A 22,915-nucleotide genomic window follows, 5' to 3' on the forward strand; every position below is an offset into this window, starting at 1 on the left:
TTCAGACAAAATAGAAGTATATAAAGTAAAATTTAACCACCTCATCCCTTTGCCAAATCCTGTTCTGCAGAGACAATGACTGTTAATGGCATGGAATAGTCTCATAGAAAGTTTTCTAAGCATAGACAAACATATTGCATTCCCTTGATTCTAGACATCTGCTACCACAAAAGATAGTATCTTAAGAGCTGAGGAATGACACTTATGCCTATAAAACCAACTGCATATATAGGATAGATTTTTATTATTGAAGAGGGATTTGGTTTAACGAAAGCTTAATCATTCTTTTCAACCTCTTTCTTTTTAATAATAGATGTTGGACATTTCTTCTATGTCCATACTTACAGATCTACCTTATTATCTTTAGTGGCTATTTAGTATTCCATATACATGTATGTATGGCCTATAATTTATTTAACAATTTCCCTGTTGCTGGACTTACAGATTTTTTTTTTTTTCTTTCTTTTGAGATGGAGCCTCGCTCTGTTCCCCAGGCTGGAGTGCAGTGGCGCGATCTCGGCTCATTGCAAGCTCTTCCTCCCGGGTTCAAGTGATTCTCCTGCCTCAGCCTCCCAAGTAGCTGGGACTACAGGAGTCCGCCACCAGGCCTGGCTAATTTTTGTATTTTTAGTAGAGATGGGGTTTCTCCACATTGGCCAGGCTGATCTTGAACTCCTGACCTTGTGATCTGCCTGCCTCGGCCTCCCAAAGTGCTGGAATTACAGGCGTGAGCCACTGTGCCTAGCCAACTTACAGATATTTTTTAAAGCAGATTTCTGTATCTGTTCTAGGTGATCGTTTTTACAAATGATACTGCAGTGAACATCCTTGTGCATATCTTCTTTCACATTTATGCACGTATATTGGATACATTTCTAGAAGTAGACTATATGTTACATGCATGAGAAATTGATTAGTACTGTTAAATGTCCCTCCAAAAGTTGTATCAATTTATACTTCATGGAACAGGGCACTTGATTTGGTATTTATGGATAGGAGCCTAGGGATGGATTGTAGGGAATGCATTTCCCTGAAGAGATGGTCCTTAGCTTTCATCAGTTTCTGGAAACTGAGTGGTGACAATAATAATGTGAGAAATCTGGAACACTAATAATGTCCTGTTTCCTAAGTGGTCTGTGCCCCTGTGTAATCTACTAATTTGTGTTAGAGTACCTGGAAAGTTCTCTCCATTTCCTTTCTCTTGGGCAGGAATGAAAGGGTTTTGGAGGCAATGACAGAAAGAGCTGAGATGGATGAAGTGGAACGTTTCCAGCCATTACTGGATGGATTAAAAAGTGGGACCACTATTGCATTGAAGGCATGTATAGCCCCTGAAACTGGGCCCGATAATAGAATTCAAGATGGACAGACAAATCCATTTGACCTTTTAATAAAATACATAGAATGACTCCCAACTATATATTTTACATTTCAGAATCTGTTATGAAGGGAAAATGATGAACCTTCTTTCTAAGAAGGTAAAGAATGAACTGTTTTCCTCATTATGAGATGGAAAAAAGCATGATGTATATTTACAATCTAGGAAAACCGAGACCTACAATAACATACTGTCAAATCCTTGGAATCCATTTAGAGTTTTAGGCTCTCCAGTTCTGTACTCAAACCAGGTCTCATTGCTATAGTAGAAAAGTCATTTTTAGAGTTTTTGGACTGTGTCTTTCAAGTTGTATTTGGGGACCTAAGAATGCACGTAAAGAAAATGGATTCTTGATCTCCAGGAGTTAGCATTGACATAGCTGCTGAATTTTCTTATTTTAGGTTGGATGCCTACAGCTGATCAATGCTCTCATCACACCAGCTGAGGAACTTGACTTCCGAGTTCACATCAGAAGTGAACTGATGCGCTTGGGGCTACATCAGGTGTTGCAGGTAAGATATTACACTTCATTAGAAAGGCTAGACTGGTTCCTTCCTGCTCTACAGCTCCAGTCATCCCTGGGATAATTCTGGTTTTCAATTAAAAACCAGGTTGAAAAGCTTAGGTTTCTAACCACAGAGGATACTTTTGGGTTTCCCTAACTTCTACTTTTGTTGATAGGACCTTCGAGAGATTGAAAACGAAGATATGAGAGTGCAACTAAATGTGTTTGATGAACAAGGGGAAGAGGATTCCTATGACCTGAAGGGACGGCTGGATGACATTCGCATGGAGATGGAATATCCTTTTACTGACTAGGTTCAAGACAGATGAGACATTCATTGTATTTAGTTCCCTGATCCCTGTGTGGAATGGTTTGGGAGATGATGACTCAGAACAGAGCATCGGTCTTATGTGTCTTCTCATTAAATAAGGCAGATGTATTTTTATTGCTGCTGGCTTTACTTACCTTATCATAGACCAGGGAAATCAGTAAAGGTGATCTGAGGGTTGTTGAGCATGGAAGCCATCAAAATCTGTAAGCTTCCTAGAATGTGATAGCTTAGCTTACTAAGATGTAGAACTGGCTTTTAGAGATGTTTGAACTGACAGAGGGAGTAATTTAGTTACCTGTTAATATTTTCAATAAGTGACTTTGAGGCAGTTACCTCTTAGTTTCTGTCTACTGCCTGATCTTCAAGCCAGTTACTTACTAGGAAACCTCTGTGTGTATAGTACCACCCAACTCACTGGTCCCTTGACTAAAGAACGTTTTAGAGAGCTTAAAGTTTCTGGTGATGTTTACAGGAAGAACAGCCAGTAGAATGGAAGTAGTGTCTTGCTACTTTTCCCTAGCTTTTTCAAGAGTTAAATAAGCCACCTGTCAAACATAATTTCTACATATTTGCTTTCCTTAGCCTATTCCCCTTTTCCACTGACTTTAATGAAGTCTTTCAGATTCTCTTAAACACAGTGAAGGATTCAAAGGCAGAGCCACACTTCCTTTCCATCCTGCAACACTTACTCTTGGTCCGAAATGACTATGAGGCCAGGTAAGATGGTGTGCTTATGGGAAGTTTTGAATTCGAGCCTAAGTGGAGAGAGTGAGTTCCTTAAATTCAAAGATTGTTCTATAAAGGGAGAAAGTAAAAAAGACCCAGGATGAGGGTTCATTAGTCACAGAAATAAAGGAAGTTGTCTTATTTCTTTAATCCAACTCAAAGACATCCCTATGGAAGAGGTCACAGTGTATAAGGTGAAATGCCCTTCTGTTTTTGGAGGGGAGTAGGTAAATAGGATGAAGATGATAGCAAAGAGAAGTGGCAATTTAAAATTCTTTCTAGTTTCCTAGAAGTATAGATTTAGCAATAGCACTATCCATCACAGGAAGGATCAAACCCAAATTTTTAGATGGGAAAGTGTTGGCACTAGGAGCAGATGGCAAGAAGTTTTGATTATCTGAAGTAGATGGGGTAGGGTAGCTGATGTGGAAAAAGGAGTTTTCTTAGCATGGCGGTGATACTTGTATTAACTTTACAAAAATTTTTCCAGGTCTCTTAGTTGTCAAAGCAGTTTTCTTGGTCCTGAATACTTCTGAAAATTATATTTTGATTTTCCTTTGGTGACCCTGTTTTATTCTCTTGTAGACCTCAGTACTATAAGTTGATTGAAGAATGTATTTCCCAGATAGTTCTGCACAAGAATGGGGCTGATCCTGACTTCAAGTGCCGTCACCTCCAGATTGAGATTGAGGGATTAATTGGTAAGCATACTCTTCTATCTGTCTCTCCCAAATATTGCTTCTTCCTTTCATTTTGCATCTTGTTTCAGTGAAAATGTCAGAGAAGATACCTTTCCAGTCCCCAGATACTTCCATTTTTGTCGTTTCTTAGGTTTAATAACCAGCATTTTTGCTAGGAATCTATAGGGCTTTAGTTTATTTTTACATAAAACACACACCAGCACCTTTTGCAGGAACTCCTGGTGGTCTCAGAGAGTCAAAAGTATCACTCATAGGCATTCTTCATGCCACCCAGCATGGTGGCCTTACCACACACTCAGATTACATGTTGAACTTAACCGAAAGTTTAATGTCTTTGTCTAGTGCAGAACATTAAGAAAGATAATAAAAATGATCAAAAAGACTGTTCTTTGGAAGGGCTTAGGTATGAAATAAATAGACCAAGAGAATTAGGAGCTTTACTTACTGACTCTTCTTCTTTTCAGATCAAATGATTGATAAGACAAAGGTGGAGAAATCTGAAGCCAAAGCTGCAGAGCTGGAAAAGCAGGTGCATATGAGAGACCAAAAACATGTGTTTGAGTATATCTTTCTTTGAGCATTATTGTTTTCCTGATCTGTGAGACAGTTTTTTTTCTGTGGTATTTTGGAAGCGTTTAGCACCCAATAGTGTAGTGCCCAGGGGAAACCTTTCCAGTGTAGGTTAGTCATTGGAGAAAATGATATGGATGTCTTCATGAGGAGCTCTAGTGGCGGGCTCGCAGTTCTTGGGCTACTGGGCAAGAAAAGAAAGACAGATGATACTCATATAATAGTAATGGCACTCTCAGGTTTGCTTGGCATTTTAGGCCTCTTACGCTTAGAACAATAGGAACTAGGGTCCTTAGAACAGTAGAACTAGAGGATGTCAGAGTTATCTTTTTCTCTTCAGTTGTTAAGAACTCTTATTGTGGTTAATAGGGTTTTGATCCTAGAGAATATTGGGATTGTACTATCATGACTGTCCTATTTAAATACCTTTAAAATCTTATTATTTGTTTTTAACTATAAAAATAGGGAATCTATGGAAATGAACCGATTCCCCTCTCCTTTAACCTTGATTGTTTTATTTTCATTTTTATTTCTATTTTTTTGAGACAAAGTCTCACTCTGTCATCCAGGCTGGAGTGCAGTGGCGTGATCTCGGCTCACCGCAACCTCTATCTCCCGGGTTCAAGCTATTCTTCTGCCTCAGCCTCCCAAGTAACTGGGATTACAGGCGCCCACCATCATGCCGGGCTAATTTTTGTATTTTTGGTAGAGGTGAGGTTTCACCATGTTGGGCAGGCTGGTCTCGAACTCCTGACCTCAGGTGATCCACCTGCCTCAGCCTCCCAAAGTGCTGGGATTACAGGTGTGAGCTACCGTGCACAGCCAGACCTTGATTTTAAGATCAGAATCATGGTGCTTTTTTCCCCAAGCATGGCCTGGATTTGTGAGCTCTGTAGATCAAGTATTGGCCCAGAATTGGAGATGGTAGGGGGAGGGGATTCCAGCACCCCCAGGCAAAAGAGGAGGTGGGGGGAATTATGGGTAATAATACTGTGCTGCTTACTGAGATGGAGAGCTTGCTGGGAGCCTGATTCGTTTTTTCTCTAGCTGGACTCAGAGTTAACAGCCCGACATGAGCTACAGGTGGAAATGAAAAAGCTGGAAAGTGACTTTGAGCAGAAGCTTCAAGATCTTCAGGGAGAAAAGGATGCACTGCATTCTGAAAAGCAACAAATTGCCACAGAGAAACAGGACCTGGAAGCAGAGGTGTCCCAGCTCACAGGAGAGGTAATGCCTGAGCAGGGAAGGCAGAGTGACCTGTAATCTCTGGATGCACATGACTTGGAACAGGAGTCAGTCATCTTACTCCTAGGGAGGGTTCAGCTACTAATAGGTAGTCTAGTTACATGGTGCATATTTTAAAAATAATATACTGGTTTTTGGTTTGTGTTGAGGGTAAGTAATACATAAGACAGAAAATCTGGAAAATACAGAAAAACATTAAGAATAAAGTAAGTTGCATTACCACCCAGAAATAAAGGTAATAAGTCTTCTAATAAATTAGGAATAAAAACTAAACTGTTAAAAATTGGCTAATTTCCTGTTACTTTAGTCATCTCTGACAGATTTATCCTTATATACTCTCTCTGCAGTAGTAAATACTTAAATGATCTTTAAATCAAGTATCTGATAACTTGATTACTTGTGTGGTTATATAATCATCTGTATAGCACATATATTAGTTATATAACTAGAACGTTTGATTTACTTGACTTTGCATTTTCTAATCAAGGGAGAGTTTAACATAAAAGTTGAAATCGTCGTCTTAATACAAAGCATACAAAGCATGTTGAACTAAGAACATGAAGACCTGAATTCTAGTTTTGGCTCTGCTGCTAAGCAGTGTGACTTTAGGTGATCATATCATTTCTCTGACTCCTCAGTTCCTCCATTTGTAACATGAGAAGTTTGGATTAAGTCATTTGTTAGGTTCCTTCCAGGCCCAGTAGTCCCTGAAGTGGGGTGAGAAGTACTCACATTGATGTTATTTCTGTAGGTTGCCAAGCTGACAAAGGAACTGGAAGATGCCAAGAAAGAAATGGCTTCCCTCTCTGCGGCGGCTATTACTGTAGCTCCTGTTCCTAGTAGTGCTGCTGCTCCCCCGGCCCCTCCTTTACCTGGTGACTCTGGCACTATTATTCCGCCACCACCTGCTTCTGGGGATAGTACCACTTCTCCTCCTCCTCCTCCTCCTCCTCCTCCTCCTCCTCCTCCTCCTCCTCCACCTCCTTTGATTGGGAGTGTTTGCATCTCCTCAACCCCTTCTTTACCTGGAGGTACTGCTATCCCTCCACCCCCTCCTTTGCCTGAGGGTGCTAGCATCCCTCCACCCCCTCCTTTGCCTGGGGATGTTGGCATCCCTCCACCCCCTCCTTTGCCTGGGGATGCTGGAATCCCCCCTCCACCTCCTCCCTTGCCAGGAGGAGCAGGAATGCCACCTCCTCCTCCCCCTCTTCCTGGTGGTCCTGGAATCCCTCCACCTCCTCCATTTCCTGGAGGCCCTGGCATTCCTCCACCTCCACCTGGAATGGGTATGCCTCCACCTCCCCCATTTGGATTTGGAGCTTCTGCAGCCCCAGTTCTGCCATTTGGATTAACCCCCAAAAAGCTTTATAAGCCAGAGGTGCAGCTCCGGAGACCAAACTGGTCCAAGGTAAGAGTTTCTATTTCTTCACCAGTCAATCTTGAGAAACAGTTTCAGTTTTCTACTTTGTATTTTGTGCATGGATGGGCTGCGCCTTCCTTAGGGCTTACATCTTTCTGTCTTCAAGTTTCACTCATGCTTATGTTTATTCAGCAGATATTAGGCATCTTCTTTATTCCATACATCACCATGGAGAGTTCTGTGAACCCTGTACTCTGAATTTAATCTTAACTTATACTTAATGTTTTTTGCCTTTTCTCTGAGACTTTGAATACCATGGTAACACACGGTTTGATAATAATCATTCACTAGTCTGCAAACTACTGATAATTGTGCTGATCCCAAAGTCATGGATTTATGAATCCACTCTCCTACCCCAATTCCACAGGATGTGAGTTACACAGGCCATTTTTTTTTTTTTTTTTTTTTTTTTTTGAGATGAGAGTCTCGCTCTGTTGCCCAGGCTGGAGTGCAGTGGCACAGTGTCTGCTCACTGCAACCTCAGCCTGCCGAGTAGCTGGGATTATAGGCGTGTGCCACCATGCCCGGCTAATTTTTGTATTTTTAGTAGAGACAGGGTTTCACCATGTTGGTCAGGCTGCTCTCGAACTCCTAAACTTGTGATACGCCCACCTTGGCCTCCCAGAGTGCTGGGATTGCAGGTGTGAGCCACCACGCCTGGCCTACACAGGCCATATTTGCATGCACAGTATTGTTCCCATGATGTGTTTGAGATGCCTGTGATTCTGAGTTAGCCTTTTGCTTCTAGAAACCAAGTTAATATAAAGGACCTTAGGGATTTGCTCATAAAATGAGCAAATTTGGCACAGTTAGCCAAACTGGTGGGAAAAATATGATGATGAGCAAAACTTCTCTGAAATAAAGACTTAATGCTTATGAAGCTAGAGGATATGGAGTTAGGAGGAGGATACGTAGTATATATGAATCTAGTTCTTGAATAATCACCAATTAACAAATAAACTGGAAGTATCCTCTCCTAATCCCACTGCAGCTATTCTGTGCCTCAAGTTAGTCTTATTTTAGTGAGACGTTGCTGATAATCAGCCAGCCACCTATTTTACAGCCTTATCCATTTTCTAGGATGAAAAGTACAGGGCTCAGTTTACTAATTCTTAACACCCTGCCTTTATCCACAGCTTGTGGCTGAGGACCTCTCCCAGGACTGCTTCTGGACAAAGGTGAAGGAGGACCGCTTTGAGAACAATGAACTTTTTGCCAAACTTACCCTTACCTTCTCTGCCCAGACCAAGAGTGAGTACCTTCCTCTTTCATGCAAAGGTCCAGTGTAGGGCTTAGAATATTTTTTCATTAGGTTTCCTATTCCCTTCCTTTCCCTGGGTGAGGATAGAAAGGGTACGTTGGATGGAAGACCGGTGGGTTTTCCCATTCAAAAGAAAGAAAATATGTTTTTATATTAAATATTATGGAGTTACTTGGTTTGGGAAAGAGAACTGTTTTATGTAGGTATTTCGTATCAGTATAACTTGTAGGGATATGAGATTAAAGTGACAGAGCTTGATTTGGGCCCATTTTGATGATACTTTTGAACAGATTCTGTCATTGCCTTAACGTGCAATTTCCAGTTCTAAGTACATAATTAATAAGGGTTGGATAGAGTCTTAACAGTTTGGGTGGCTGAGTGACTGTCTATAGTAACAAAGAACCATATGTGATTCCCTTTCTTCCATTTCTTTCCAATATTGGATGCCTTCTCTCTCCTGGCACTTTGCTCCTGCAGCTTCCAAAGGTAAGAATACAAAAGAGCCTTTTAGTTTGGTCTCTTGAATATTAGAGAAAAAGATGAAATAGATATAAAGGAATTTCTAATTAGAAAACTGAGACCAGAGATTGAGGGTTGACTTGTCTTTGCTAGGTGTTTTTTGTTTTTTGGTTTTTTGGTGTTTTTTTCCTCCCCTGGAGTTCAAAAGGACCAGTAGCTTTGGCATTAACTATTAGGGAAGAAAGTTTGTTTCACGTTAAACTACAACATACTTAATCTCTTTAGAAGGTGAGGGACAATGTAGGTAATAATACTGTTACCTTACATTTGTGCTGTTTTACAATTTTCATAGTGCCTTAACATATATTACCCTATTTGATATGCAAAGAAGCCTTATGAGACAGGCAGGATGTGTATTATCTCCATTCTGTAGCATATATATACTCTGAACAGTTAGGTAGCTTTCCCAAGGTTATGTGATCAGAACCAGGAGTCTTGACTTCTGGTCCATTTTTTTCTATATAAATTCTTGCTTTTGTTTTTTAGCCTTCATATGTTTCCTTTTAGTTTAGAAGAGCTGATCTACCTTGCTCTCTTCTTTCTTCACTTCCTAATTCTTATGGTTTTGTGCTGCCTTGTGATAGTGTACTTGTAGTTACTTCTGAGAGAGAGAGTATTTAAAAGATCTTGTCATGTATAATGATAATTATAACCCAATAATTTCATATTTTCATCTTCTTCCAGCAGTTTTGTTTGTTTAGAGACTTACTATGACCCTAGTGATGAAAATCAAGTGCAACTTTGGAGCATTTATTTTCCCTGCCTCCCCCTAGTCAGTTAGTACTTTTACAGGCAATTCTTATTTTTTCCTTAAGTGATCTGATGGAAGCACCTTGTTCTAATAAGGAGTCTAACAGATTTCGAGGTGCCTTGGTGGCCCCTAGTTGCATATGAGTGTGTGTGTGTATCTAGGAGTATAAGACCATAATGCTCAGATCTGTCTTGTTGCCCTATCATTCAGGTCAAAATGGCCTTTTCTTCTAAGAAAACGGTCACCTTCCGTGCCAAAGTCCAGCCTACGGGATTAATTCCACTCTCTTAATTAAAATATTGTGATGGTAACCACATATACTGTATTAGTGTATCAATAAAGACTAGTTGACAAAGTCAAAATTAAATGATTTTCTAATTTGTAAGTTCACGGAATCCCTATGTTGGCCTCTGGCATAAGTTTCTTTCTTGAGTCTGGGCTCTGCACTCTTAGTGCCATTGCAAATGAATACTGACTGGGCCTCTTTTCTCCCCCCACCCCAATCCCCATCCTTTTATTCTGTGCATTTGTATTCCTATTAATTCTAGTTGGGTTTTATACAGTTTAGTGGTCTTCCTTGGCATTATATTCTCATTGTGAATTGGGATATAGTAGTATTTTTTAAAATACCAAAGTGGCCCCCTTATTCACAAAAGGCCAATAAAAAGAAAACTTTAGTAAGAGATCTTTGTGCTTCTTATTTAGAGTTTAGATTTATGTCAGATAAGGAATTTCAAACTCTCAAAAATTGCAAGCACTCAGAAGACCCAGATCTCAGTATCACAGCAAGTATACTTTACTTCCAGTGCTTTAAACATCTCTAGTATTTATATTTCAGAAAAAGATCTTCATCCTTACTACTATTTTTTTTTTTACTTCTGAGAGAGAGTCTCGCTCTGTCGCCCAGGCTGGAGTGCAGTGGTGTGATCGTGGCTCACTGCAGCCTTCGCCTGCCAGGTTAAGTGATTTTCCTGCCTCAGCCTCCCAAGTAGCTGGGATTACAGGCACCGACCATCATGTCCAGCCAATTCTTTTTATTTTTGTAGAGATGGGGTTTCACCATGTTGGGCAGGCTGGTCTTGAACTCCTGACCTCAGGTGATCTGCCCACCTCAGCCTCCCAAAGTGCTGGGATTACAGGCGTGAGCCACCACATCCGGCCATCCTTACTACTTTTTAAAAGTAATTCTTGAATACTGAATTGAATATTGAACCAGTTCAGTTTGAATACTGAAGCCAGTGTCAGTTACCAAGTCTGTCATTCATAGTCTTGATATTGATGATATAATTAAATGATAGATAACTACTCTATCAACCTTGTAAATATTTCATCTTCCAGATGAAGTAGTGACATAGATTAAATAACTTTTTCCAAACTGTATAAAAAGTGTCAGAGCCAGAATTCAGACCCTAAAGAGTGACTCCAAAGTCCTTGCTCTAGCCTTCTACTTCTCAGAAGTGTGTATGTACTTGCCCTACGAGTCTCTGAAAGCTTAGATCCGGACAAAAGCTGCAAGAAAGGGTATATACTGCCTTCAGGAACCACTTCATTCACTCAGACACCAATGTCCTTGAATTGGCAGCGACTGAGTAGAAAACAGGGAACAATAATAGATTAGGGAAAGTAAGTGAGATACTAGATATTTAGGGTTATAAAAGAGAAAGCATATTCTGACTATATTCAACTCTAGCAGAACTAATCCAGTTGAAGAAATAAGACATGTTTATCTAGTAGAAGCACTGCTTAGATGATTTCAGTCCAGGTGATTGCTAGTGTTGATGAAGCTATTTGGACACTAGGTTTTCATCATATTGCATTATTTCCTCTCTTGCTTGCTAAACACAACTCTGCTATTTGTTAAGCATGCCTGTATCCCCCTTATGTTCTATTGATACCTAAAACCTTCAGTATACCTACTGGCCCCTCCAAGAATGGGCATTGAAGAAAGCACCTGCCTCATTCTGCACATCTGCTTCCTGTAGTGAAAAGTCTCTTGTTACTGCTTCATTATGGTTCAAGAATATGTGTGCCTTTTTACAAGAGAAGAGCTGAGAGACAGGAACTGGTCCCAGAATTTTATACTCCAGATTCTTTTACACATTATTTCTCTTTTAAGGATTAGTGTCTTGTTTCTGAAGGCTTTGTTTCCCATAAATGAAGAATTTACTTACTCAGTTAACTTATTCCCTGCCAGGGAATATTTTGAATTTACTTTTGATAGGCAGTGCCATAAAACTTCTAGTCCTTTTTCACATTCTCACTTTCCTTATAGTGATCAGCAGGGAGTCTTTTATCATGGACTCTTTGTTGACTCTTTTTGAATTTCTTGGAAACATGTCCAGTAGTTAAACTTCTGTTTTTGTTGTTGTTGTTTCATTTTCTCCAAGCGAGCATTTTCATTGCTATAGTAACCTTAGGCAGCTCATTATTTGTATGTACAAGATAAACTAGTTTTTCATTTTGTATTTCTTCTCTTACTCTCTTTTGTTGATTATGTGATCATTACACTACCACCTCTTGAACCATAGCATGGTGAATGATAACTCATGTCTTAAGTACAGTGACTTTTATTTTTAGGTTTATTCCTTCCTTCCAGAAACAATATTGAACATTAGACTTGTTAAAGTAAGAGGTGTGTTATGGGAACTGTGAGCATCAGAACAGTTCTGCAAATATTTAATGGCAGTAATTTAGAAAAACTCTGGCTAAAAAGTAAGACCTTCACTAAGAACTGAGAATTTTATTAAAAAATAACAGTATTCTACTTAGCATTTGACTGTGTGGGTCCAGTACTGCTGTTCCAGAAGTCAGAACTGTTAGCCATAACAGATAGGTTTTCCTGTCTGCTGCCCTGAAATAATTTTTTTGCTTCAGGTTTCAGCAGGAAGCCTGCTGATTCTTTCCCATGAAGGATCTAAGGGTCTTTTTCTTTTTCCCTGTGATTCTCTTCTGTCCACTAGATGGCACTCACCCAATTGCATCTTTATTAGTGAATTTTTGTAGCTTCTGCAGCTTTAACCTTTAGCAGCAAGATTTTGTGAGAGCTCAACCTGCTCTACCTTGTTCATTGAGTCCCTTAGCAGAAGGATGTCTGTTCCATCATTTCCTTACTCCACTCAAGTCAGTAGGATTAGGACTAGTGGTACTAGTCGAGTGAACACTTGTTGGGATTCTTACCTTTTAATTACTTAGCTTCTCTTGGGTTTTGAGTAGGGTCAGACTACTAGCACAAAGAAATTAGGAAGTTCTGTAATATCAGATACTAGTCCCTTGTGATTTAAAAACATAAATCTATGCCTATTATCTGGGGTTACCAGAAGTTCTTCACATGGAAAAAGTACCATACCTCCTCCAGATTGTCATCTCACTGTTACTAGTGGTATAAAAAAGGAACCTAAACCAGCCCCTCATATACCCCTCTACACCCCAACCTTTCCATCATCATTTTCTTTTAATCCACTGGATCTAATATTATGCCATTTATCTTGGTTTATGTCACTTACCACAGGCAGCCCCAGACTCCTGGATCATCCTTCATCTCCCATAGTTTAATCACGATAAGGTTCTGTGTGGTTCGTATTCTGTCTCCTCCCATCCCACCTAAGCTCCTGAAACTGGTCCACTGTACCCTCTGAAATTCATGGTCCATTACTGGCAAAACCTTTTTCACCTTGCTCTACTGGAAACCTGGTTTTCTCTTCAATACTGCTTTCCCTTTTGCTTGCTCATGTGGTTTGGTTTGGATTGGTTTGGTGTGGTTTGGTTTGGTTTGGTTTGGTTTTTGAGATGGAGTCTTACTCTGTTGCCCAGACTGGAGTGCAGTGGCAAGCTCTCAGTTCACTGTAGCCTCTGCCTCCTGGTCACAAGCAGTTCTCCTGCCTCAGGCTCCCGAGTAGCTGGGATTACAGGCACGCGCCACCACACGTGGCTAATTTTTGTATTTTTAGTAGAGACGGGGTTTTACCATGTTGGCCAGGCTGGTCTAAACTCCTCACCTCAGGTGATCCACCCACCTTGGCCTCCCAAAGTGTTGGGATTACAGGCGTGAGCCACCACGCCCAGCCCACGGGGTTGTTTTTCTTTGTTCTCATAGACCACACCCCAGTGGACTTGGAGATGGGGTAGATGTAATCTTTGTTCTTCATTGCCACTCTCAGATCATTTTGCCTCTTTCCTAAGAGGAAACAATTCCTAAAAACCAACAATTTCAAATCTTATGACATCAAGTTATGTCACCCATTTTCTCTCTTCGTGTTTTCATCTACTGACACCCATGTTACTCCTCATTTCTCAACCAATGTAGCTCTTGGCTCATATCCACTCTCTTCTATATTCCAATACTAGCTCTGACTTAATTCTTAGGAATTTTTATACAAAAAGGTCATGATCCTACCAATATTCTGGCCTTTCAGTTCCTTGAATTCTTCTACTGATTTTGTCCTCTATCCTACCTCACCCATTCCCCACTTCTCGGATCTCATATCATACCACCCAGGTTCTGTCTTTTTACCTTACTCCCTTTGCTATCCTGACCCCAGCAGTCCTCCAGCCCGGCTAATCCATTTGTCCTACCAGCATTTCACTGTCCTTCGCCTTCTAATGACTTCACTCTTTCCCTGAGCTAAAATTCCTTGGTTTATCATTACAATCATTCTCTTGGGTTTTGTTTTTCCATTACCTCTCTCATTTCATACTCGATTGGCAAAACCACAATCCCGGTTAATTCCATTTCTGTCTTTGTCCTGCTCCTGTAGCTGTGCAACTGAACATGACTGGAGAAAACCATGCAACTGGGCCCTCTTTTGATAGACTTTATTCTCTTAGCTTTCAGGATAGGAAACACTTTTCCTGCTAACTTACTGCGTGTTATTTCTTCCAACTCTCCTCTGCTTAATTTGTGAAGTTGCTTGGCCCTTGATACTGCCAGGCAATCATATTTTAAGCATTATGAATTCATTGAATTTCCTGCTCTCCTAAAGGTTATTTCATACCTTTTTTTTTTCCTCCTCAACAGCCCAAACCTCCCTCATCCTCATTCCCAGTTGAAGATGTTTTCTTTCTGCTTCACTGACAAAATTGAAGCAATCAGAAAAGGAACTTCCAGAGACTTCCCATCATTACTTTTACCTACCTTCTGTCTTCCTCTGTTACCATGGTCCTGTCTAAAGCCAGTTCCTGGACTAATTTGTTATCTTCATTTTAACAAATATGTAGAATACACTGGAAATACAAGATAAAAAGGTGTCCTCCCCCAGAGTGACTGTGGTTAAATCATACTTTTTATATGCATATGCTATTCTAATAAAGGAATGGGAAAATCCTTTTCTTCTTTAGTTCAAGTGAGAAAGTGTGGTAAATTTTTGAATAAAACTTTACTGGAAAAGGGGCAAGGGAATTAAAAACAAAATTACAGAAATATGAGGGTATACACACTTCTTTTTTAATGCAGTTGGTGTGATCTCATACATTTTATACTGTTTTGTATTTTGTTTAACATGTTTTAGCATCTCGATGTCCTTATAGATCTGTGTCATTATTTCTCATAGATGTATTCTGTCATATAATGCAAATAAGTTTTCCATTTTTTTATTACAAGCAATGCTGAAGGAAACATCCATTTTTAATTGTCTTTGCAAACTTGTACTTCTGCACAATAAATTCTTAAAAATAAAATTTCTGGGCCCAAGTTGCTAGGTACAAGATTGTAGCAATTTATACTTCCATCAAAAATAAAAAAAAATTTGTGGTAATGTCTAGTAGGGGAAAAGTGATATGTTGTTTTAGTCCAACCACTGATAAGATTGCACCAAAGGTTATCTTTCATACCTTGACTCTGTCTGTAAAGTGAGATACATGAACCTCAAAGATATCTTTCAATTTTAAACTTCTGGTTCTGTTACTTTGTTTTTTTCCTTGCAGTAAGCTGTCTTTGGTATTATCTGTCATGTCAAACTCTTCTTTTGTTTCTGACAGCCTTCTAAGTCCCTTTGTTATTTTGTTTGTTTTGGTCTGAGTTTCATTCTCTTATTCTGTGCACCAAAGGTCAGGCATCAGGAGCTGCTGCTTGCTTACAACCAGTGTTTAGGAGTATAGAGTTAAACTGGGGCAAAACTTTAAAACTATTGCATGAAGGCTGCTGATGTAGTTTCCACAGAAGACTTACTGATGGAGATTTAAGGTACTGCATCATCAGATAAATAAATTTTAATTTTCTTCTCAACCGGGGGAATTTGGTATTTTATTTCTAGCAGTGTGCTTTACTGCTTTCTGCCACCAGATGGCACATGGATCTATTTTATTTTAGCTGTGTCATTGTTGCGTTTGGTAGTGATGTCATCACGTTAGAGAGAGGCAACCTCTGTCCTTTCCAAATACAAGCTGCTTAGTATACTGCCCTCTACCTGTCAGGAAATTTATTTGGAGGACTGATCAGCAGTTAAATTATGCGGAAAGCTACAGCTTGCCCTTTTGCAAAAGGATCTTGTCCTGTAGCAGCTAGTATTTTCTGTAGTAACAATATTAGTGTTCTTCTTGGTGTCCAGAGGTTGGAAAAAGTTTTTGTTTTTTAGTCTGATACCTTCATGAAAGCATAGCCTTCTTTTGAGAGGGCTCAAAGAGAGGTTTGTATTTTATCAGCTTGGTAGCTCATTGTAGCCTCATTATATACACACTCATAATCCCATCTCTGTCTCAGTTTCTGGTGAAAAACTACTTTAAGGACATAATAGAACCTATCCACATTATATATCGATAACTAGCCAGAGATAATATACTGAATCCATTTCTTCAGGGAATTCCCCTGGTCTAACTTGGATAGAATATGCTGATGCAGAAAGATTTTCATAGTCAAAGTCAACCCATTGTGTCATATGTTAACTCCTAATTATCCCCAGCTAGTCTCATTTTTAGAGCCTCTTTCTAGCCATCCCAACTTTAGTGTGTGCCTGTATTACTCTTTTCTAGAAACATGTAGACTGAAATGGTATCTTTTAAATCCAAGGTACCATCTGCCATTATCTGTGGATTCCAGATTTTATTTCTAACCAAATATCCTTTTAAATGTCATTGTCTGAGACTCAGACCATCTAGCTGGGGGATCAGTATTACTTAAACTTCTAACATGTTGTTACAGTCAGTTCCTAGCCTTAAATGTCTGTTGATACCATTAAATCTCAAACTTTAGTATAAGGATTGCATGAGGAGCATGTTAATGGTGTGAATTAAGCCACTCTTCACCTGTTCTCGTAATAATATTTTGATATCTGTATCTGAATAGATATTATATAAGTATTATCCCTGTTTTTATGGAGGTCATATGAGATTGATTAGGAAACAATTCAACATTTTCTGTTGACTTGGCAGTCAATTTTGGAGTCACTATTTCAGAGGCACTTTTCTTGCCATCTTCTAAACCAGGTCTCAGTAGCCATCTTAGAAGGACAGTTTGAAGAAGTCCTCTGTGGTCAATGAAGTAGCTCCGAAACACTTAGAGACTGACTCAGCTGGAGAGGATAGATGGAGAGCAGAATGATTAGGGCAGAGTATTGTGCTGGACTGGGGCTTGTACAACATGGAAGGAGTTGTGAGAAACCGGAGGAGGTAGAGATCAAGATGAAGAGTGTTACAGCTATACAGGCATAACTTTTGTTCAAGTTTGGTTATTCTCTTGCTGTGGAGACCTGGAGTTGGTAGCGATCAGAGATGTATTTAGGCGAAGAAATGGGATATCTAACAAGTGTCAAAGCAGAACTAAGGTTTGGGGTGAATAAGAGTGATCCGGTGCTCTCTTACTACATACTAGAACCCAAAACTGTTGCCTTAAGGAAAAGGCACTGTTTTGAGGATCCCTTGATCTTACACTATTTGGGAATTGTTGGACCTGAAATAACTGTCCTGCTGATGCTGAACAAGTCTCCCTCCAAACATAAAGTTGTAGACAGGCTAGTTTGCGAGGAGTACTAAGGGTGTCTCCACGGAATGTTTCCTCTGGGGCCTTTCTTTCAGCTTCTCTGTTATCTGTTTTTTGTTTTTTGTTTTTTTTTTTTTTGCCTAGATAACATAAGTGGTTCAGAAGTCGAAACAGTATAAAAACGTCTCATTCCCACCCTAGTATTCATCCATGCCATTCTTCTCCCTCTCCTACCTTCTAGAGGTAACCATTTTTATTAGTTTGATTATCCTTTAGACTTTCTTTAAAAATGCAGTTATAAACAAATACTGATACAGATTCTTGTCCTTCCTCTTAGCAAAAAAAAGGAACATACTATCTATACTGTTTCTATACCTTGCTTCTATATCCTGGAGAGTCTTCCTATCAGTATGCAGAGATTTTCCTCATTTAAAAAGGTATAAATGTTTAATAAGCAGGCATTACTTTTATAATGAACACAAGAATAAAACAAAAATGGAGTAATGAAATAATTGTCCTTTTTTTTTTTTGAACAGTAACCCATTTGATCTGGCCTCATCTTAGCATGTATACATGTCCTTTTGATCTTCCTAAAAAAAACTCGTACATAACAATGAACTGAAGAGTTAGTTAACCACATCAGCTCTGTAAATGTATGGCCACTTACACTAGAGCTTATAACCATTATGATGTGGGGAAGAGAGACTTGCAAAGTTCAGCCAGGGGCCCTTCCAGACTTCACTTAAGTGTGATACTTGAACAGGAGGAGATCTTTGTACTGCTAGCAAAGGGATGCAGCTCTCTAAAAGTCTTTAAAGGAAAGGAGTGGCCTACCCTACTTTTTTTCTTGCTTCCATTTCAGTTTTTGTTCTGCAGATTAATTGCTCTAGAACTTGGTGTCCTGTAACTGTTCCATGTATTAGAACTCCTTCCCATTGCCTTTGGAGCAGTGTGGAAGAATGCTTGTTATTCAGTGTTCGGTGGGAAAAGCAGGAAACAAGTTATGTACACCTTATTACAATTGTTTCATATTAAAAAGAAATGCATTAGTAAAAGATTAGAAGGGAATATACTAGAATACTGTAACAGATTTTGTTAGGGTACTACATTTAATTTTTCTATAATGTGGTTATATTTTTATAATGAAAAAGACACAGGGTTAAAAAGGAAATTTCAGTGTCTGAGATGCTTGGAGAAGATTCTAGAGCACTTTTAGATTTCTAAAAGTACTTGGACCTGAGATTTCGTCTGCCAAGCCAAGTACTAGCATTCAGTTCTATAAAGCAAGTAACAGCATCCTTTACTTCACTCTTAACAGTTTCTTTTTAAAAAAACAGATTCCAATATAAAAAAAAAAAAAAAACAACTTTTCACTTCTAAGTACCGCAAGGGACCCCAGTGATATAACAGAAGGGCACTGGTAACCCCATTTCTGCAAGATGGGATGGTACCATTCTTAACTCCTGATCCTATAATAATCCCAACTCTTGTTAGAGCCAGTGATTTCTTCTTTTAGATCTATTAATATGGGAAGATACGGCACTCTCCTGTGTGTGTGTTTGCATTTCTCTTAGCAGGAAAAACTGCAAAAATCCTTCCCAGGAATTTCCCGTTTTTCCTATTCTGCTTGCATTTTTCTTTTCGGCCACGGAGTGAGCGCAGTTGAGCTATTTTGGCTCAGGTTCCAGATGGTGAGGTCAGAGACTAGGGATTGGAGGAGAAGATCAGGTGACTTTCAGTAACAGAGATGGCGGCCCTCCCATCTCCACCCCTTCCCCCCTCCTCTTTCCCCACCCTTTCCTGGCTTCCACCTCAGGAACAAAGAAGGGAAAAAAACAGCAGTATGACGAAAACCAGCAGCTGTCTCTGCAGGCTCAGGCTGGGGGCTGGGTGTTTATTCCATCTGTTCTCTTTGTTCTGCGCTTGCCCTGTTACTTCCCTTCCCAACCCTGAATAAAACAGAGGGTATTTCTAGCACCCTTTGTTATGGAGAATGGTTTAGAAATCTGCAGTTTACTCAGTATTTATTTAGATTAGCGTGGGTGAGACACAGCAGATATTAAAACTGATCTGGAGCACCTAAAAAAAAGATGAAGGTACTTTGCCTTCTCATTCAGTCTTAAATTATGAATACCTATTTAATGCCAGATTTATGACAGGGAATTATCACCTATTATTTCCAATTATCAAAACATTATTTCCATAATGCGTAATTGGTATTACCTTTGTTTTATAACTGAGAGATATAAAATAGAGAATTAACATGTCCTTTGCTTATTAAGATTCTATAGCAAGTAAACACCAAGCCAGAATTTGAGCCTAGATATGTTGGACTCAGAATCCAGCACTTAGTGAAAGAGAGTGGCAAGAACACAGACATGTTGAGAGAAACCTCAGGTGCTTGCTTCCAGTGACTGACTGTGTAAAGTCACTGATGTGCTAGTGCTTCTTGCTTTTTACCGGTGATTAGTGACCTGATTTCTTCATCAAATAAATTTCAGGGGAAAAAATGAGATGGAAAGGAACATAAAGATTAAGAGAGAATTTTAAATTTTATCAACCAGTACAGTATATGGAACTTATTTAGATCTCGATCCAACCAAATGAACTATACAAAACACTTGACATTTGAGACAACTGAAAATTAGTGTCATCATGGTTTCTTCGCATTTTTTAAAAAGTCATCATCTTTTAGAGATGCGTACAGAAATAATTGCGGATCATATTTGGGATTTAGAAGTGTGTGGAGGTATAGATGAAACAGAATTGGTCACCAGTGAATAACTGTTTAAACTGAGTGATGTATACGTGGGGATTAATTGTTCTGTTTTTGTAAGTTTAATTTTTCCCATAATAAAACATTTTTTAATCCAGGAGAAGAGTTTTATTCCTAGTATCTTATTTTAATGCTTTTTCTTCTGCCTTCTAGGCTATTGTTTCCTTGCATAAACTTGTCATATCTCTCTGCTGACATACCTGAGTCCTTGCTTGGGATAGTGCCTGTCCTTCTAGTCCCTCCACACCCACATCCCAGAAGCAGACCTCTTTTTAGCACTCCCTAATTGAGTCACCATCCTGGGTGTGCTGGGAAAGTATCTGTGGGAAACTCAATGACTATATTATTGGAAAGACCAAGTGCTTGGTGAAGTGCCCAGGTTTTTAATACTGTTTTTCTGCTACCCTTCCAGACTTAGATCTGTCCCCTTCTTTGTAATTCTCAGCATCTGGTTCTTCCTTTGGGCTTCTGTCTGGCTCTGTTCTTGTCCTTTAGGTTTGTTCATTAATGCCAGTTTGCCCTATCCCTCCTTACAGCTTGCACATCTGTGATGGTCTAGTTCTGTGGGATTTTGCAGATAGTTGTATATTTTGGCCAAGATATCAGTGATATGGTTACCTTTGGGCAGGGATAACTGCTATTCGGTTGGCATATTTTTTCCATCTATAATGTATAGCTTAGTGATTGTTTTAAAGTGCTGAATCTATCCCTTATGTGTATTACAACCATGAAGAATATAAATTAGAAGTCCTGCATCTGGGCAGCTTCTGACATTAACACCTGATGGGACCCTCTTACTCTCTCCTCTTCCCAGAATTAGAGAGTTGATGTAGTGCTTAATAGACATGGCTTATTGTATGCTAGGTGAACTTGGAAATTTTATAGCTATGTTACCCTCACGGGAAGTTATTTCCTAGAGAGATTATTAAGTGTTCTGATCTTTCACATATGCCTGAGAAATCTAGGATTCTTCCACAAAGACCCTATTTCTTCAGAGAAAAATACAGTGATGCTATATATATATTTTTTAACATCTTGTGATTTTTGTGTACCTGTGTTGTATGTGTTGCCATTATCTTTAGAGACGTTGGATAAACTGGCATATTTGTGCAGCCTCCTTTAAGTAGTGGCAACCATTAATGACTTGTACCCACAAGTTTTTCCAGATGTTTCTGTTTTTTCCACCTTTCTTACATGTTCTTTTTTGTCATAGGTACTTGGCTTACTCAAGGGAGGTGTAGCATCAGATAAAGATAATGGAGGGTGTTCCCTGTAGAATAGGTACAAATGCTGCAGGCTTTATCTTGGGCAGAACAAGTAAGGTGTTGGTCCTGAGTAAGTGAGTGAGGTTAGGTGGAGCTGCATTATAGCTCAGCCTGTCTTCCAGCCCTGTGGATATAACTGGCTTTAGAGTCAGTCTGTGTTCTCAACAGTGTTTTTGAAAAGCCCATTTTTCTATCCCACTTACTTACTCCCACCTGCAGTTCTTAAGAACATAGTTTCCAGGATGTCAGGCAACTCCCCACTCCTCCATTTCCTGTTTGTGGTCTTCATTGAGAGATGCCTGCAACAGGAATTCCTGGGGAAGTGAAGGCTATAGCGGTGGGATTCCGGGGGTCATTAGTCCATTATTGAAGCTGGGGAATCATGTACTATAAAAGGACCTCCCTTCCGTTCTGTTGTCTCCTAGAAACTATTACTGATCATAACCAAGCAGTAACTGGGACTCAGGGCTGTTGACTTGTGCCCTTTGTCTTTAGAGACTGAAAATTATTTTCCCTTCTTGTGCCTCAGTTTCTATTCTTTGAATTTTAGAGTTCAATATCAAGATTTGTGACAAAATTAACTTGAACTCTGTAGGACTGATTGGTTTGACATGCAAAAGTAGTGAAGAACATAAAATAGGCTCCCTGTCTTGGACGCCAGGGGGTGCCCTTTCCCTTCACTTTACTGTCTGGCACTCCCTACTGCATTCAGCCATTTTAGACAGATTGTTTTTGCTCCCAGCTAACTCCATTTTGTATTTGTGACGCAGGAAAAAAAAAAAAAAAGAGTTAGGCAAAGGAGGAGTCTGGTTTGCAGAGGGAGGGAGACTGGCTGAGGCACAGCTACGTACTCTTTTACTCAGCAGTTGCTCATCAGGGACACACCTTGCTGCAGGCTGCCTGCATCCTGAACAATCGATGCGGCAAGTCCCTACCAGCAGAGCACAGAGCAAAATGGTTTGGCTGCTGGACACCTACTAACAGTGACAGGGTGCTAGCTTTTGAGGCAGCAGGCCAGGGCATCCCCTCTGCCTCATCTAGACTGTAAGCCTGGGTTTAGGTGTTTTTGCTACAGAGATGTTTAGGGCAGTATTCTTAATTGTAGGATCAGATAAGAAGAAAAGATAACCCCAAATAAAGAAGAGGAAAAGGTACCCCTTTTACTCAGCTGTCTGGGAAGAATCAAATGCCCCGATGACTCAAGGGAAATGATCTTGAATTTTTTCTTTTAATTTTATTTTTGAAACAAAAAAATGCACACATACATACACACATATATGTAAAGAGACTAGAATGAACACCCCTGTGTCCATCACCCGTTTAAAAAACTTATTAACAGCCAGTCTTGTTTCATATACCTGTATCAACTTTGTCCTTGCCACCCATTTTTTTTACATGTATCCTTGTTCATATTATTTAATCCTTAAGTAGTTCAGAATGTGTGTCAAAAAAATTAGGACTTTTAAAAGAAGATAATTACTGCCATTATCACATCTAAAAAATTCTTTAATATCAGATAGCCTGTTAGTGTTAAATTTTGCAAATTATCTTATGATAG

General features: G+C 39.6%; 1 protein-coding gene across 4 annotated transcripts in view; it reads left to right on the plus strand.

Annotated features, from left to right (window-relative positions):
• LOC105466980 (diaphanous related formin 1) overlaps positions 1–22,915 on the plus strand; it is a 106,195-nt gene that overhangs the window by 39,478 nt on the left and 43,802 nt on the right. For all 4 annotated transcript variants that reach the window (XM_071098274.1, XM_071098275.1, XM_071098276.1 and 1 more), the window contains 9 exons: positions 1,210–1,318; positions 1,780–1,890; positions 2,060–2,178; positions 2,815–2,931; positions 3,526–3,641; positions 4,106–4,170; positions 5,259–5,438; positions 6,208–6,864; positions 8,013–8,127. In XM_071098274.1, the coding sequence (XP_070954375.1) occupies positions 1,210–1,318; positions 1,780–1,890; positions 2,060–2,178; positions 2,815–2,931; positions 3,526–3,641; positions 4,106–4,170; positions 5,259–5,438; positions 6,208–6,864; positions 8,013–8,127 (1,589 nt within the window). The remainder of the gene's footprint in view (positions 1–1,209; positions 1,319–1,779; positions 1,891–2,059; positions 2,179–2,814; positions 2,932–3,525; positions 3,642–4,105; positions 4,171–5,258; positions 5,439–6,207; positions 6,865–8,012; positions 8,128–22,915) is intronic.

The sequence above is a fragment of the Macaca nemestrina genome, chromosome 6, assembly GCF_043159975.1.
Source record: "Macaca nemestrina isolate mMacNem1 chromosome 6, mMacNem.hap1, whole genome shotgun sequence".
In the NCBI taxonomy this organism is placed as follows: Eukaryota; Metazoa; Chordata; class Mammalia; order Primates; family Cercopithecidae; genus Macaca; species Macaca nemestrina.